The sequence below is a fragment of the Scleropages formosus genome, chromosome 4, assembly GCF_900964775.1.
Source record: "Scleropages formosus chromosome 4, fSclFor1.1, whole genome shotgun sequence".
NCBI lineage: Eukaryota > Metazoa > Chordata > Actinopteri > Osteoglossiformes > Osteoglossidae > Scleropages > Scleropages formosus.
This window is the reverse complement of record NC_041809.1, coordinates 26,073,145-26,091,281: the sequence shown is the minus strand read 5'-3', so window position 1 is coordinate 26,091,281 and position 18,137 is coordinate 26,073,145. Positions and strand designations below refer to the sequence as shown.

The window sequence follows — 18,137 nt, the reverse complement described above, 5'->3', positions numbered from 1 at the left end:
AAACAAAAATAAAAGAAGGTCATTACACATGGGGGGGCGCAGTGGTGCAGCAGGTTTGGCCAGGGCCTGCTCTTTGGTGGATCTGGGGCTCGAGTCCCGCTTGGGGTGCCTTGCGATGGACTGGCGTCCCGTCCTGGGTGTGTCCCCTCCACCTCCAGCCTTGCACCCTGTGTTTCTGGGTTAGGCTCCAGCTTGCCGCAGACAAGCGTTTTCAGTCAATGTGTGCATGTGCGTGTGTGTGTCATAACACATTCTACAAGTAACATAGGTGTGAAGAGGAAGGACAGGGACAGGACACAAATCCCAAAAATTGTCCTCTATTATTGCTAATCCCCCCATACCAGACTATTGTTATGCACCTACTAGAAATGATCCTTTAACTCTGCACATTTTTTAATCTTTGAATTAGGGTACTTGTTATGAACATTTTAAACCAATGTTTTGCAACATCTGCTTTGGAAATAAAACTTTGTTATGACCTTGCTTTGTTTTGGGCTGTCTGAAGTGACATCTAACTTTACTTGCAAAGTTTGCTCATAATACTTAAAAACTTTCCAAATACGGATACTTTAGATCACGCTTTCTTCCTTACTTTGGCAATTTGGAAAAATCATGAACGTACAGCACAAACTGTTTACTAAAATGTCAAATGGGGACTAAGTTAATACATCCTCAAACTATTTTCAGCAATTAATACGTGTGACATATCAAAAAGTATGTATTTTGACGGTGCCGTCATATATGATTTAAAATAGGCGTTTTGTGGCACATTCTACACAAATACTAACTCTGAAGAGATCGCGTCTCTAAGACAAAACTCCGGTCACGAGCCATTCAGTCACCAAGGTCTGCAAGTTCTCGCGAGATCTCGCGAGGGAATAAGTTGAAGGATCATGGCGACGTGTAATTTGTTAAAGGTAAGAGCGCATCGTTTACATGCAGTGTGTTGTATTTTAAAGAATTTGTCAGCGACTGGCTGACTGCGTTAAGGACCGTGGGCGTCACATTTTTGTAGCATATCAGCTCAAGATATGACCTGTAAAGCTTCTGATTATGAACACGGTAAAAATTTTTTTTTTTTTGTATTCACACTGCAAAACCTGCTGCTGTGCTTTGGTAATCTTCTGGCTAGCCTAGGTCAGCAGTAGCGGGTCAGGTTTAATGTTCAATTTTCTAATAAAATATGAAGAGATATTAGCATAAGTTGTGTGGAAATGGGTAGGTTCGTGGCAGTCTCGTGTTCCTCCGGTGAAGTTCCTCCTCCTGCCGTGCCGACGGCGCTGCGTACGTCGTAGAAACAGCACGCTGCGAAAATCGAGTGAGTTTTCAGACGTCGTGTGTTTAGAAGAATTAATCATGTCTCGGGAACAAGATTGTGCGTTTGGGTATTAGAATGAGAACATCGATAACCGGTAGTTATGATCATGTCAATTCATCATCATGTAGAAGATTTCTGGTGACCCGCGATCATTTGGAACATTGCAGTGACACAGCGGGAGACTGGTACCGTACGTACTGCAGCAACACACACAAAACTTTTATTGCATCTCATCTCCTAAGAAGAGTGTGAACAGAAGAACTGCCTTAAAATGAAAGAAATTTTCGTCGAGGGCGAGGCACTTCAAGTGTACAAGAGCTCATGCCCTTAGCCTTAGGCAGTGCGAAGTTTAAACTTTAATTTTTAAGACATGCGCTTCAGTGCTATAATTGTCGCAATGAGCTGTGATAGTTCTTTGTGGTCTGTTGGTTTGTTTAATTTCGGCCTCAATCATCTCTTGACTTCTTCCCCGTTCTCGCCGTCCGAATACTTTCTACTGCAAATATTTGTGTCAGAGACGGATAAGGCTTAGTTTTTGAGCAGGTAATGCATTTGATTTGTTTGACTCTAATAAATTGTGGTGTCAGTCCCAGTTTACTGTTAGTCATCAGTTACTGTGATTGAGGTGATGAGGAACCATGTAAGTGATGTGAGGAATTATGCTGAACATTCGACGATTCGTGCTTCACACTGGAGAGTACAGGATTTAAACGCCCATGATATACCTATTTTATAAGTAACTATTGACTTGAGGTGTTTGAAGATGCTTCGTCAAATAATTAAAAGGTATTAACAGGTTGTGCTAAGTAACGCGTATAAAAGATATTCTTTCGTCGCTTTTAGTTTCTCGTTTCCATTTTGCATCCGTAAACATTTTAAGTTCTCCTAAGCTGAATAATTTAGGACAGGGGGCAGGATGGTGTTTGAAACAGCACCCTTTTGTACACAAATTCACCCCAAGGATAAGAGAGGATGGAATATAATGGCACTTTTAATGGCAATATTAGTCCCTTCAGGGAAATTTGAATTTCCAGCAGCATAACCCATGAAGTTTATCACTTTTTGCACTAGTTTATCACTTAGTTTTAAACAGGAATCCATGTGTTAGCCTTGCCTTTGAGTTTTTTTCTGTAAAGCTGAAGGACATCTGGTTAGTTCTTTGCTCTCAGCAGGTGTGGTACTAGTAACATATTTGCATGATTTTCAAAGGCTGCTCTTAATATTATAGGGTTAGGTAATGATACGTACAGCAAGTTCAAGTGAACTGATGGTCACCACTCGTGGTTTTCACAGTAAAGGAGGGTACAGAAGTGGGTCACTTGCTTTCTTCTGTGCATATCTTTGGACTGTGGGAGGAAACCCAATGCCAACACGGGGACAACGAGCAACATCCCCAGAGAATGAGCAGGGATTGAATCCCAGAGCTTAAACCACAGTCCAGGTGGGCATTGAGGCAACTGGTTACTCCGCTGTACTGCTCTTTTAAGAGAGAGAATTATTTATATTTAGTAGCTTTGTTCAGTATTCTCTCCTACCTTCTGCTAGAACAAGGGTTCCCTCCAATTTGAAGACAAGTGGGATTTGATGCGGCCCATCGTCTTGAAGCTGCTTCGTCAAGAGTCTGTCACCAAACAGCAGTGGTTTGATTTGTTTTCGTGAGTACTACAACTGTCTCAACCATGAAGCATAGGTGCATTGTCATTTACTGTGAAAAATGATCAGCGATGCTTTTGGAATTATCTAGATTTCTGTAAGTGTGGATTATAAAATGTGATCTGATCTGCATTTAAGGTATAAAGAGATTGAACTAGTAGTTCACACACAGTTTTATATTGTCATATCTTTATTGAATGTTTTTTTTTTTTTTTTTTTTAATATTCTAGGTCAATGATGGAAAAGGTATTTGATATGCTAGGTTTAGTAACAGGTAAAACCTTCCTTAGTAGCAATAACCACAACCAAATTTTTTATGTAGCGCTGAACAGGCTTGCACTGAGATTAGGAGGTATTTTGACCCATGACTTTTTATAGAATTCTTTCAGTTCTTTTATATTTTTGGGAAGTTTGGCATGAACAACTTGCTTAAGATTGTGTAACAGCATTTCAACAGTCAGGACTCTCACTTCATTTTAAAATGCAGAATTTCATCTTTTTAAACCACACATTTGTTGATTTACTTCTTTTTTTAGGGTCATTGTCATGCTGCATGATCCAGATTCTTTCAAGCTTCAGATCCTAGAGAGATACTTAAACATTCTTCTGTAGAAGTTCCTGAAACAATACGGAATTCATTGTACCCCAAAGATTGCAAGTCTTTCAGGCACCGAGGCAGCAAAACAATGCCACAAAATGATGTTCCCTCCACCATGGTTCACAGTTACCATTCTTGATCATGTATATTTATGAAAAATGTTCAATAAAGACATGCGCACATGCACCCAAACACGGTCTGAAAGCACTTGTCCCAAGTGGGGTCACGGCAAGCCGGAGCCTAGCCTGGTAACACAGGGGGCAGGGCTCGAGGGGGAGGGGGCTCACCCAGGACGAGACGCTAGCCTGTCGCAAGGCACCCCAAGCAGGACTCGAACCCCAGACCCACCAGAGAGCAGGACCCAGTCCAACCCACTGTGCCACCGTGCCCCCCCTCAATAAAGACATGACAGTGTACAATTTTGTGTGTGCTTTTATGTATTTAATCATACTGTCTATGTATTATTATTATGACTTAGATGAAGATCAGAGTACATTTTAGGAGCCATTCACACAGACATCCAGATAATTTCAAGCCTAAGCCTATTGGTTTCATATTAGCCACATACATGATACATTAAATATACTGTGATATCTTAATCATACAGGATATTCTGGGTATTTTTCATTTGCCAGAGGAATTTTTAATAACGTGTGATATTTTCTCTTCTGCTTGGACTTTTTTTTTTTTTTTTAAAAAAAAAACCAACAGAGACGTTCATGCTGTTTGTCTGTGGGATGACAAAGGCCCAGCAAAGATCCATCAAGCCCTAAAAGAAGATATCTTAGATTTTATCAAACAGGCCCAGGTGGTATGTAAACCTGCCCTCCTTTTCTCTGTGATTGAGGATAAATGTTAGACAGCATTTTAAAGCGATGTGAGATATAAAATTGATCTTCTATGTTCACTCATCCCACTCCCCTCGTCACAGCGAGTGTTGAGCCAGCAGGATGACCCAGCCTTGCTGAAGGCCTACATTGTGGAATGGCGAAAGTTTTTCATCCAGTGTGACATCCTGCCTAAGCCCTTCTGTCAGCTGGAGATCACCCTAATGGGCAAGCAAGGTAGCAATAAAAAGTCCAATGTGGAGGACAGCATTGTAAGAAAGGTGAGGAGGAATAGAATGAACTGATGGACTCATCCTGGATGTTGTATCTAACGTTTGTTACTTTGTCTTCCAGGTTGAACATATGATGTCCCATTTATGATTGTTTCTCTTAGTCTAAGACAGCTACATTACAAGTAGTACACACAAACATTATAGTTACAATTGTTCAAGGTCTCAGATCAAGCTGTACCAGACATGATGTAATCTTTAACTGCAGAGAGAAAAGATAAGAAATGAAAAAAAATAACAGCATATTTCCTGTTCTAATTGAAAGCTTGGGCACTGTGAGATTAAAGCTGGTAGCTGCAGAATACAGTGGTTGAAAAAATGTGATTACAAGTAAAAATAGATGTTTGAATTTTTTATTTTGACCAAGTCTTTTTTTTAAGGAGCTTCAGCAAAATAACTAATCTCAATAACCGCTTGTCCCGAGCGGGGTCGCGGAGGGTTGGAGCCTATCCTGGAAACATTGGGTGCAAGGATGAGGGGGTAGGAGCGGCACACCCTGGACGGGATACCAGTCCATTGCAGGGCCACAGTTAATTAACCAGGCACACAGCCAGGCAAAGGTACTGGAGCAATTGTAGGGTAAGCACCTTGCTCAAGGGCACTACAGCCAGAGTCAGGGATCAAACCGGCAACCCTCGGAGCCAAAGGCAGCACTCCAACCATGACGTCACCAACTGCCCCCTTTAACAAAAGTTTCAATTAATTCTTTTTTTGCCAAATGAAAAGGATTGATTCCCAAGTGTAGGAGACAAGACAAACCCATTATAATTAGTATTTGTAAGGTTTTGTTTATGTCACACTTATTGTGATGCATTTAGACACATCATCAGTGATGTAACCTTGGATCATGGGAGACTTTCCTGCAAACCCCAGTTCACTATATTAGGCACACACCTTGCTCTCCAGCCTTTTAAGCAGCAGTGCCATACCAGTTTCTTTTACTTTGCCATTGTTCTTTTTTTAAACATCTTCAGTCCATTCTTCTCGGGGAACTCCAGGCTCTACCAAGATGACTTGCTCAGAGGTTTCTGAGAACAAGACAATGTCTGCCCTCAGATATGTGGCTGGAAACTTTAGCTGCCTTCCAAAGTTAACCATCAATTGCCAATCGTGCTGTCTTAGCAGCCCAGTGTCATATCATCGTTATGAAACATGGCCCAAACCTGCTTTTTCAGAAGCAAGGTTTTGCCCCACTGTAGCCAGCACGCTCCACTTCTGTCCAGTCCTTCCTTAGATGCCTTCTCCTGCAACCCTAGGGTCACTTGTGTTCATGTGTTGCAGCATTTCCATTACCCTAAACTGCCCCTAAATGCTTTGAAACGGTGAATTGTTACTGTGCCTATACAAAATACACCAAACTACCTGTGGAGGTAACAGCTTATTTTTCTCCTAATTGTCCCATTATTCAGCCTGTGCCTCAGATGTTACTGTTCTCAATTTTATTCTTAAACAGAAACCACTGTAGTAGTTCAGAATGAGCTGCTTGATCTTACTTGAGACATGGTACTGCTGTAATGCCATCTCCACCAGCATTTGTAACATCTCCTCACACACAACCAAATCTCACTTGCTTTCACAAGCCACTCTAATCAACTGTCATCACACCAGTCTATTATAAGCACCCTAGCACCCCAGGAACTCCACCATCACAGTCTCTCGTACCTTCTCCCACATAGATTAACCCTTTCCGAAGTAACCAGTAGACTGCACGGTTGTATTAAGATCCTACACTGCCCCAGCTCCTGATCTTGGGTAGAGTTACTCTTTACTGCTTGGAGGTAGTCAACAGTTGACTCCTTTGACCAGAGCAGCTGCCCACTGTGTGTTTTTTCCAAATACTATTTAGTGGACTCAAAGGTACCCGATAGAATAGGTGCCAGCTTTTAAGTCTGAGTCTTGTCTGGCCTTTTGTGTGTTTGTATCCTCTTTTATTAATCTTTCTTTAATTGATTTAATTTCCATGCTGCATCCATCTAAGTGTGCAGTATGGACCCTGACCTATCAGAGCTACTGCATTTGACTCTTACCTTCATTTAAGGTACCAATAAGTCCTGGCTTCTATCTAAATCATTTTCTGTGGGTTAACTGGTTTAGCTCATGCTGGACACGTGGAATGAGTCCATCTTCTCCAATATCAAGAACCGGCTGCAAGACAGCGCAATGAAACTGGTTCATGCTGAACGATTAGGGGAGGCCTTTGACTCACAGCTGGTCATCGGGGTTCGTGAGTCCTATGGTAAAAAATTTATTTTTTTAAAACACCTTCCATATTAAGCATTATGAGCAGGGTTTCAAAGAATTCCCACAGATAGAGCTTTTAGAAAGGTGCACTAAGCTCAGCATATGGAGATCTCATTCTTCAGGAAATTCTCTCTAACCTCCCACTTTTACAGTGAACCTGTGCTCTAATTCTGAAGACAAACTACAGATTTACAGGGACAACTTTGAGAAAGCATACCTGGATTCTACTGAGAGGTTCTACAAGACCCAGGCTCCCTCCTACCTACAACAGAATGGGGTGCAGAACTACATGAAATATGTAAGTTATTTTAGTTAAGTTTCCTCTCACGGGATGGCATAGTGGTGCAGCGGGTACACAAGTCCCTTAAGACTACCTGCTTCAGTTTGTTTGGAGTTTGCATCATCTCTGGGTGGAGATGTGCGTGGGTGGACTGGCTTCCTCCTGCAGCCCATAGAAACGTGTTTCAGTTAAACTGATGATTCAAAATTGCCTGTAGTGTGTAAAAGTATTGAGTAACTGTGTGTAGTTATTGTGTAATGAGCTGGTATCATACCTAGCCTTAATAATGAATGAATATATTAATTTACTCACTATCAGGAACATCTTATCCAAGTCATTATCACAGGGGTTTGGAGTTTTTTTTTAAAAAAAAAAAAAAAACGAAAAGCAGCAAGGTTTGAGGCTAAACTGGGTATGGCGCAGATGAGATTCCAGTCCATCGAAACCAGACATACACTCATTCACTTAAATATTTACACATCACGGACAATATAGAGCCACTAATGCATATGAAATGCATATGTTTGGATTATGGGAGGAAGCCCACACAAACAAGAGGAGAATATGCTATCCCCGTGCAGTCTGCAAATGAAAGACCCAGGTTCAAGTCCCACCTCCTGCTGTAGAATCCTTGAGCAAGATCTTTACCCTGATATATTCCAGTAAATACTACTCAGATGTGTAAATGGCTAAATGATTGTAAGTACGGTCAATACCTGTTTTATGCCAGGGTTAGGAACCAGAACCCTGCCAGTAACTGCACTAGTCATTGGACATTCCCCATCCTATGAGATTCTTTGACTAGTACCATTTTAAACAGCTGAGAAATTGCAGTATATGGTCATTTTATTACAAATATGTTGAAATAACGCATTAAAAATGAGTGCCAGAGCTACAAAATGAACTTCAAAAACAAAAAATATTTGTGGCATGCAAAAAAGCTACCACATCCACCTCCCGGATTATCAGCCATACCTGACCACTTATCTCTTAATCATAGCATTCAGTGTACTGACAAAGGACAGGAGTTATTGCACTGTGGAGCTAGGATTGATGTTAATCCTAGTCTGTTTTGTGTTTCCTCATGTGTTTGTTGCACATTTGATTTGTGTTTTTTAAAAAAAAAAAAGAAAAATCAATAGGTCCACCCTTTACCACCTCAGTGCCTAAATCTGGCATACCCAACATGCCATAGTATTTTAAAATGATGCGTAATCATTTCTTACCTTTGTCTGCGATGTCATATGATGCAAAATGTGTACAATACACATTACAGTATGTTTAGCATAAATATAAATAATAAAACCTTCTTGCATATATTTAGTTCCAATAAATTTTACTCTGCTTTTATTTCCCCAACCAAAACAACTGGAAAACCTAATGTTTTTGTTTAAAATATACATGTTAAAGTATGTTTTAGATCTTTATTTGCAAAGGATTAATAAATATTAATGTATTGTACACCTGTAAGCAATGCACACTGATGAGCTGCGCCACCTGCACGGAAATATGCAATATGGGTAGATCAAGCAGGTTTGGTCTTATACGTGAATATTAAGAAATACTTAGGAGTGTGATCTCTGAAGTAAGCATTAGTGAACATGGTTGAAAAGTCACAATTGTAGAAGTGTGTTTCCGACTACATATGATGCTAACTGCCAGTGACTACAGTATCACATAGTAAATTCCTTTAGCGAAAAGCATCAGCTAAATGAATAAATAATGGCACATGAGAACAGGTTCTAGGAAAACAATGGAATTATCTTTTTTGTGCTTTGCTTCATCCCATTAGAAGTACACATTTTTCGGTTTTTGTGTGTCTCAGGCAGATATTAAGCTAAGGGAGGAGGAGAAGCGTGCTCGGCGCTACCTTGAGACAAGACGTGAGTGTAACTCCGTACAAGCGGTGAGTATCCCATAAGTGCCATTGATTTCCTTCCCTACTCTTGTCCTTGTTCCCTGGGAAACCATGCACTAGCACCTGTCACAGAGCCACCAGAAGCTGAATGTTATCGATGTTGATGATGGATGAGTGACCCTTTGTAAGTAGTGTATGTAGCAGTGCAAGTCCCCTTGGTGAATAAGGTGTGTGGGCTGATAATACTACATACAGCTCATTGAAAGTCGCTTTAGAGAAAAGTGTCTGCTAAATAAATAAAAAAATGTAAATGTCATGTAAATCTATGTTTCAGAGGGCAGCAATAACACAGATAAAATATATAGACAGGACACAGGCAATGGGGTCAAATTTTGGACCATGTTAAAAATGAGTCCACGTTTTATCAAATTTACATGAATTTTAACGTAAACTTACCAATGCTACATGTTTGAGAGTTTGAAACCACCAATCTAAGGGACAAAACCACAATTAATGATTATAGATGAATGAATCGCCATAGTTAAAGATGCACATGTAGTAGTCATCATATACATTTTTTTCGATGCTGGAAGTAGATGTTCAATTTTTTGGTGTTTTATCGCTAACAATAAAAATTCACACATGTAAAGACTGATAGTGGAAACGTCAAATTTTTACATTAAAATGTCATGAGTGCCTGATATAGCCTACATAGTACATACCTGATTACATTGTGGATTTCTTAGTAAATGAATCCTTCACTGTATCCCATTTCCTTGTTGCAATTTCAATAACTGTTTTTAAATGACGTATAGGAATTCTGCTGAAAAAATGTGCTAATTACTTCATGAGGTATGTGAAAAATCAACAACTCTATGCACTGGAAGTAGTCATGAATCAATGAAATTTAAAGCACATGGAAAAAGATGGAGGCAGAATTGGAATCCAACTTCTGAGCACATTATACTGTGACCTGATATAACCTGGAATCGCTTGAATTGACTGTACAGTGTATAAATTAATGACTAGGGACTTACAGGAGGAAAATGCTGTGTTGAAATAATTGTTTTCATGTTTTGTTTTCAGCTGATGGAATGTTGCGTGAATGCACTGGTAACATTGTTCAAAGAGACGATCCTGGCGGAGTGCCCTGGCATGATCCGTCGAAACGAGACTGACAGTGAGTATGGCTAGAGCGTGGGTGGTTTATCTGAGTTAGCACAGGTTTGACACGGGTATTTGTTTCTTCTCAGGATCTTATTCTGGATCCTCATCAGTGACTCCCATAACTAAAACAGAAATGGACCACATGGCCTGTTTTGACCTCAGCTTGTTGTTCTCTGAGGTGGAGGGGTGTTATAGTTGTGGCTCTGCTTTTGATGATTGATGTGTGAGGCTTGTGTTTGCTTCTGTGGATGTGCATTTCTTCCTTCATAGAACTACACCTCATGTTCTCACTCATGGACAAGGTGCCCAGCGGCATCGAGCCCATGCTGAAGGACCTGGAGGACCACATTGTGAGTGCTGGACTGGCAGATATGGTGGCGACTGCAGAGACTATTACCTCTGTGAGTGACTGCAACGTGGCAGTGCCACACAAGCAGTTTTTAATATCATTTTGCACCTTCTACCAAATGTGATACCAAAAGTCTCAGTTGTGTCACAGTATAATTTACAAGGCTTTGGCAAAAAGGCTCATCCATTTCCAAAAGCCAATTAGATACTTATAAGACACAAAAAGAGAAACAAGTATTGATCGTTTCTCCTGCACAGCTCATTGTGCTCCTCACAGAGTGGAAATTCTTGAAAATATTGGGTCATCTAACCTGCATACACAGAATCTAAGGGGAAGCTGGATAATAATAATGGAAGACCAGCAGCTTGAAATTGGCCATTATACTTACATCACCTTTGTTTCCTGGCTTTTTTTTCGTTTTTTGGGTTCTTATCTCAGAGTAAGTTTGCATTATCTTTTATATGTGTACATATCTTTATTTGTCTCCCTCTGCAGGACTCAGAGAAATATGTGGACCAACTTCTCACACTATTCAGATGCTTCAGCAAGCTAGTAAAGGAGGCATTCCAGGATGACCCACGCTTCCTAACAGCTAGGGACAAAGTGAGCCATTTCTTTGCAACGTTTTTATGTTGCTTTTGATGCCTGCATCACATGTGATGTTTGTTTGAAATCACTGCAGCGAGGCAATATTGTGTGTTCATAAAGATGCTTTGTGTATAATTTTTACTTCCAGCTATGATCAAACGTTTGAAGGAAGACTAAGGATTAGTAACTTAACATGCCTGTAAAAGTCCCCTCTTGGACTTTTTCATATTTGTTACATCACAGAACCATGATATATATAACTGAGAATTTTTGCCAGTCATCAACACAAAGTGCTCTATATTGTCAAAGTGAAAGAAGTCCAGAGATTTTACCAAATTAAAAACAGAAAATTAGAAAATAATCAAATGCATAACTACTCCTCCCACAGAGTTAATACATGGTAGGACGTCCATTGGCAGCAATTACAGCTTTAAGTCTCTTTGGGTAAGTCTGTATAAGTGTTGCACATCTTGGAACTGGAATTTTTGCCTACTCTTTGTAAAAAAATTTTTCAGGCTTTGTCAAGTTGGTTGGGACCGTTTGTGAAGAGCAGTTTTTTTTTTTTTTTTTTTTTTTGTCATTCCACATGTTGAATAAGTTAGGTTTGAGTCAATCATACTACTTAGCATTGAGACCCAAACGTGCAAGAATCTTCCTCAAAATGAAGTCTGTCAAGTACTTTTGTCCAAACTCCAATTGAAATGTAATAAGGATTTTTTTTTTTTTTTTTTAAATATTTTTAAAAACAAAGTTTTTCTTCCTGCCATCAGTCCATACAAGCCAGATATGTGAAGTGTGCATGTTATTGTCTCATATGCAGTTTCTCCTATCTCTTTCATAGAGGATATTTCCTTTGGACTTTCCATAGGCCTTTTGATGGTCTCTCTTACTTATCTCTTTTTACCCAGACACTCAGTTTTGGAGGATGGACAGTTCTGGACAAATTCACAATGGTTTAATTTTTTATTACCTTTTTAATAATGGACTTACTGGGCTTTGTGTCCTAGAATTTTTCTTACGTCCTTGCCTTTACTGATATTTTCAAAACCTTGTCTCAGATCTACTTGGAATGTTCTTTGGTCTTAACGGTGTAGTGTTTCCTTGGAAATGCACTGAGTGGGGAAGTTCCCAGACACAGGTGTCCAGCTGTCCCCAATAACTTTACATTTATTCATTTAGCTGATGCTTTTCTCCAAAGTGACTTACTGTGTTAAGGTTATAATTATTTACCCATTTATACAGCTGGGTAATTTTACTGGAGCAATTTAGGGTACCTGCTTAAGGTTATTACAGCCAGAGGTGGGGATTGAACGTACGACCTTTGAATCCAAAGGCAGTAGCTGTAACCACTATGCTACCGGCTGTCCCATATTTATATATTTCTTGACATTATATATTTCACTATTTATTCTGAAATTATATAAAACACCTCTGCTGCACTCAGGGAGACTTCAGTAGTTGTGTGGCTTGGAGAAGATCATTTGATAACTTCAGAAGTAATTTCTGAAGGCAGTACGGTGACACAGCAAGGAGCGCTGCTGTCTTACAGTGCCTGGGTGGTGTGAGAGGATGTGGGTTTGATCCCTGCTCAGTGTATGTGGAGTTTGCATGTTCTCCCCGTGTCCGTATGGGTTTCCTCCGGGTGCTCTGGTTTCCTCCCACACTCCAGAGACATGCTGTTCAGGTTCATCCATAGTGTGTGAGTAACAGAGAGAGTGTGTTCCACTGATGTATGGATGAGTGACACATTGTAAGTAGTGTATCTAGCAGTGTAAGTCACCTTGGTGAATAAGGTGTGTGGGTTGATAACACTACATGGAATTCATTGGAAGTTGCTTTGGAGAAAAGCATCTGCTAAATAAATTTAAATGTAATTTAAATGTCATAGCAAGAGGATGAATACTAATGCATTCAGTTAGTCTGTTTTTATTTTTAATTAACTTAGTAGCATGTCAGTATTCTTTTTTCTCTGACATTTTTGAATGCAAAAATTCTCAGTTAAATACACAGTGGTTCCATGCTATAACACAATAAAATGTGAAAAAGTCCATGGTGAGGAAGAATAATTTATATAGTAACTATAATGTAACTGATACACTGTAACACCTGGTTGTTTACCAGAAGTAATGAACTGATGCTGTACTTGCTCTTCTCTGTCTGCAGGCATATAAAACAGTGGTGAATGATGCTACCATATTTAAGCTTGAGTTGCCCGTAAAGCAGAAAGGGTAAAGGTCAACTTATTAAATCAATATCAGTCCACCCTGTAAAGCTCCTTCACTGTACTTGGGGACACATCTAACACAGTCCTTAGCACCAAACATTTGGAAGTTTGTACATTTTTGTACAGTGTTGATGTCTATATTCTTACATAGATGTGAATTCTATATGTATGTACCCTATGCATGCTTAAGAGTTTTGATTATCATCTACTGACCCCCGCTCCCACCCACGTTAATGTAGGGGTGGACTGAAGACGCAACCAGAGTCCAAGTGTCCAGAGCTGCTGGCTAACTACTGTGACATGTTGCTGAGGAAGACACCACTGAGCAAGAAGCTGGCATCTGAGGAGATTGAAGCCAAGCTAAAGGAAGTGGTAGGTAGATCCGAATAAAACTGAGTGAACCCAATCGAAACATTTGTGTTTAGCATTTCATTCAGCGTTTCATCTTTTTCCCCAGCTACTGGTGCTCAAATATGTTCAGAATAAAGACGTGTTTATGCGTTACCACAAAGCCCATTTGACACGACGACTGATTCTGGACATTTCTGCTGACAGCGAGATTGAAGAGAACATGGTGGAATGGCTCAGGGTAACAAGATTCCTTTCTTTTGTTTCTTTATTGCTTTTACATTTCCTTATACAGTATGTATTAGTTATATAGGCAGTCTTTGGACCTAACCCTGAAGATGCATAGGTTTCATATATAGGCAGTTTTTGTACCTGTCCCTGAGGGTGCGCTGATCACATTTTCTGATTTAGCAAAGGCTTTTCTCCAAAGCGACATACATCTCGCAGAACAATACAATTATTATGTGGTGTTCTTCGCTGCACAGGAAGTGGGTATGCCAGCTGACTATGTAAACAAGCTGGCCAGGATGTTCCAGGACATCAAAGTGTCTGAGGACCTGAACCAGTCCTTTAAAGAAATGCATAAACACAACAAGCTGGCTCTACCAGGTGACTGTCTGCATTATGCAGTTATGGTGACTGTGGAGTTGTGTATCTGATGTGGATGAGATATTTTCAGTCAACCTTCTGTGCTTGTTTCAATCCTTTGAGTTTTCTTTGTTGCATTATTTATGTCTTTTGTGTTTTTATGTGCACCACATGCAGCCGACTCAGTGAATATCAAGATTCTGAATGCAGGTGCCTGGTCACGTAGCTCAGAGAAGGTATTTGTGTCATTGCCCATGGAGCTGGAAGACCTTATTCCTGAGGTTGAGGAGTTCTACAAGAAAAACCACAGTGGCAGGAAGCTGCACTGGCACCACCTTATGTCCAATGGCATTGTGAGTAGCACTCCTGGTTAAGACAGGTGTTCTGTACGTGCCTCAACAAAATCCCCCTATTCACTGCTCTTTGCACCAGCAGTGACCCTTTGCATCCTCTACCTATCCACAGATCACATTCAAAAATGAAGTGGGACAGTTTGACCTAGAGGTTACAACCTTCCAGCTTGCCGTGCTGTTTGCCTGGAACCAAAGACCCAGAGAAAAAATCAGCTTTGAAAACTTGAAGCTAGCTGCAGAGTTGCCTGATGCAGAGTTGCGCAGGACACTCTGGGTAACAGAATGGAAACTGAGGGGTTGGGGTGGGGGGAAGACACGAGTTTGAAGTGATTCTGTTCCAGAAAGAATAACAGTGGGGTAGAAATTAATAGTAACAACTGAGTAATTGTTTTCTTTCTTTCTACCCCCAGTCTCTTGTAGCCTTCCCTAAACTCAAACGTCAGGTGTTATGCTATGAGCCACAAGTCACCTCTCCCAAAGATTTTTCAGAAGGCACCCTCTTCTATGTAAACCAGGAGTTTTCATTAATGTGAGCACTGCTTTGTATTAATAACCTAAAATGTGGTTCTCATTTCTGACAAATGACTGGTTCATTGTAAATTATGAGTGCCATTGGAAATGACTTCCCACTTAGCTTGTTATGCGGAACTTGTTTCCTCCTGTAGTAAAAACGGCAAGGTTCAGAAGAGGGGGAAGATCAACTTAATTGGTCGCTTGCAGCTCACCACTGAGCGAATGCGAGAGGAGGAGAATGAGGGCATCGTCCAGCTGAGAATACTGAGGACACAGGTAGACCTTCATGCACACTGCCTCCTCCATATTGGTGGGGTCAGCATGGTCCTGTCTTTACTACTTTATAATTTTTGCTAAATCCACTATTCTGTTCTTGTTGCAGGAGGCCATCATTCAGATCATGAAGATGCGGAAGAAAATAACCAACGCCCAGCTCCAGACTGAACTCGTGGAAATTCTGAAGAACATGTTCCTACCCCAGAAGAAAATGATCAAGGAACAGATTGAATGGCTGATTGAGCACAAATACATACAGCGGGATGAAACTGATATTAACACTTTCATCTACGTGGCTTAGTGGACAACCTGGCAACTAGTAACAGTGGCGACAACAATGAAGATGATCATAGTGAAGTCTAATTACTGTTTTGGTTGGAGGCTTCTTGACCATAAAGTGGGATTGTGCAACAGACTTTGGACTACAGAAATATTGAAGTTCAAGCCTTACCTGAAAAACGGAAATGCATTAGGGACTGGATTGTTAAAAAAAAAAAAAAAAAAAATGCATAACCCCATGCTGTTCATTTCTGGCTGCATACCTGGGTTGAAATCTTCAAGCCTCAGGACCAGGATCCATGAGGTCTGTTAAGATGTCATGTTAAGTACATGGTTCCCATCACTGGCCTACTGGACTGCTACAGACCTGTCTGGAATGAAGTCTGATGGTCAAGATGTACCTTGACAGTGCTGCCTGTGTAGCCTCACCATTGACGCTTTCATTTTAGGTCTGAATCCAGGTCTACAAGCATTGCCACAGATCACACACTGGATTTACAGGCACTAAACCCAGTTCTTTTGATTTCCCTTGTAAACCTGCAGCACTACTGACCACTTTGACAGTTTAATAGTTATTGACTCTGACTCTGCTCCTATCCTTTGAGTCACTGCTTTGGTGGAGGCTCTTTTTCGGCAGTGATGTTACTTTCATGCTTGCATGATGTCAAATCATCATCTGTTGTAAAAGATCAAGACAGTAATAGCAAATGTTTTTTTAAGGCAGGAAGTGAATGTGTAATGAATCCCATAAGCCTTGGGTTCAGCTTTTGTGAAAGATAGTGTTCCAGAAGAGTATTTTTCTTTATTTCAGAATGGAATGTTTATAATATTATATATAATATAATTATTCATGGAAATTGTTTGCTAGCAGAGAGGTGGGTCATACAAGAAAGAACTTGCTGCAAACCATAATATTTGAGACCTCTTTGGCCTTATTGAGTTGAGTCAGGTCACTAATTGGCTGACACACCACTCCATTGATGGTTTCATTTTTTTTTTTTTTAAGGTGTCATCTGAATGTTTTCCTCTCACGTTCTTCTACTGAAGCATCTTGAGACGCACAGGACCCACACTGGAGCAAGGTAGACCTACAGGTGTTGGACTTTTAGTTTGAAATAAAGCTCTGAGGTGAAGAAAACATCAGGTTTCACACTGTACCTTTTACTTTTCAGTTTTCACTAATTAGCTCATTACAGAAATGAAAAATGTTTAGAACTTTCTAATGGTGTACCAAGAGTTATTTTTGGGAGAATAATGTACATTTGGTTCCAAGTCTAAATTTTTCGTGAGAATACAATGATTTTATGTCCATGTTTTTGCATGTGCTGTATATATTTTTGTGTGTACTTGTGGCTACAGATTCATCCAAAACTATTTCACTAACTTTGGTTTCTAAATTATGCTGTATTTTTCTTCTCTGAGACACTTTTAAAAGACTAATTCTCATATCTGGTATGCTGCTTGTCATCACACTGATACCCCTAATAAGTTAGAAACTAACATATAGTTACTATTTTAAGACAAACTTCCCAACAAACTTGTCTCTTGAAAAAGAGCTCCTGTGTCACATTTCAAAACTGATGTAGGTCTCCTTGTTTCAGTTCAAAATACAGAAATGTGTGTTTAGCACCTCAAATTAAAATCTCAAATTTTGTAATTTTCAATCAGGTAAAATATTAATACCAAATTATAGGGCTGTTTGAATAGGATGAATGTGTGTAACATTTTTATTGCAACTGCACAGAACTGGGCCAACAGCTCTCCTGATAGCTGTGTGGTCTAAAGTAAAGTTCATCCATGGTTGTCTTTTTTGAGAATGTAATGATCATGGATATATTGATTGAGTCTACTGGTTGCATTCCAAATAATCCCAATATTTGGAAGACTCAAAATACAACTTTTTTTATATAGATCAGAGCACTGTTTGTTACACAATGTCCTTTTCATTAATTACTGGCCTGAACCACTTTGGGCAAGTTTGCATCTGTTTTCATGCAATTTTCTGAAAAACAGTTCACTTTGTGCAGATGTGGCCCATAAATTGTGCACAGGTGTAAATGACACCTACTTGATTAAAGGCTGGTACCAAAAAAAAAAAATTGCAGTTCTTGTTTTTGTGCCAAGTCCATAATATATTTTTTAAGAATTGTGCTCCAAGGGATTCTACGGTTCATTTTTCAATGTTCAAAAACTGTATCACAAGTAAGATGATTTATTAATCCTTTTTTTGTATCAAGAAGCTATTTTGTACTGAATCTCAAGTCGCTGAACACAAAGTAAAACAGCATCCCGGGTTGTTTAAACTTGACATTATTTATTTACTTTTTTTACATATTATAAACATTACATTATATATATGATTATAACTTTACATTACTAGTAAAACC

General features: G+C 39.8%; 1 protein-coding gene across 5 annotated transcripts; it reads left to right on the top strand.

Annotated features, from left to right (window-relative positions):
• Positions 1–869: 869 nt before the first annotated feature.
• Positions 870–17,849, top strand: LOC108921284 (cullin-5-like). Of its 5 annotated transcripts, none has more exons than XM_018730702.2 (20): positions 870–917; positions 2,612–2,759; positions 2,864–2,973; positions 4,281–4,380; positions 4,501–4,677; positions 6,781–6,922; positions 7,080–7,225; positions 9,033–9,113; positions 10,152–10,245; positions 10,503–10,633; positions 11,077–11,184; positions 13,333–13,397; positions 13,633–13,765; positions 13,851–13,982; positions 14,227–14,350; positions 14,507–14,682; positions 14,795–14,956; positions 15,093–15,211; positions 15,348–15,471; positions 15,578–17,849. In XM_018730702.2, exons 3-20 carry the CDS (start codon positions 2,903–2,905, stop codon positions 15,770–15,772), a joined length of 2,280 nt encoding a protein of 759 aa, XP_018586218.1. In that variant the 5' UTR covers positions 870–917; positions 2,612–2,759; positions 2,864–2,902; the 3' UTR covers positions 15,773–17,849. The 5 variants fall into 5 exon arrangements, 4 of the variants coding, with proteins under 4 accessions (XP_018586218.1, XP_018586217.1, XP_018586221.1 ...); XR_001965041.2 differs by lacking the exon at positions 2,612–2,759 and having other exon boundaries at positions 872–917; positions 15,578–16,199; positions 16,757–17,849; XM_018730704.2 differs by lacking the exon at positions 870–917 and adding an exon at positions 1,026–1,062.
• The last annotated feature ends 288 nt before the right edge of the window (positions 17,850–18,137 follow it).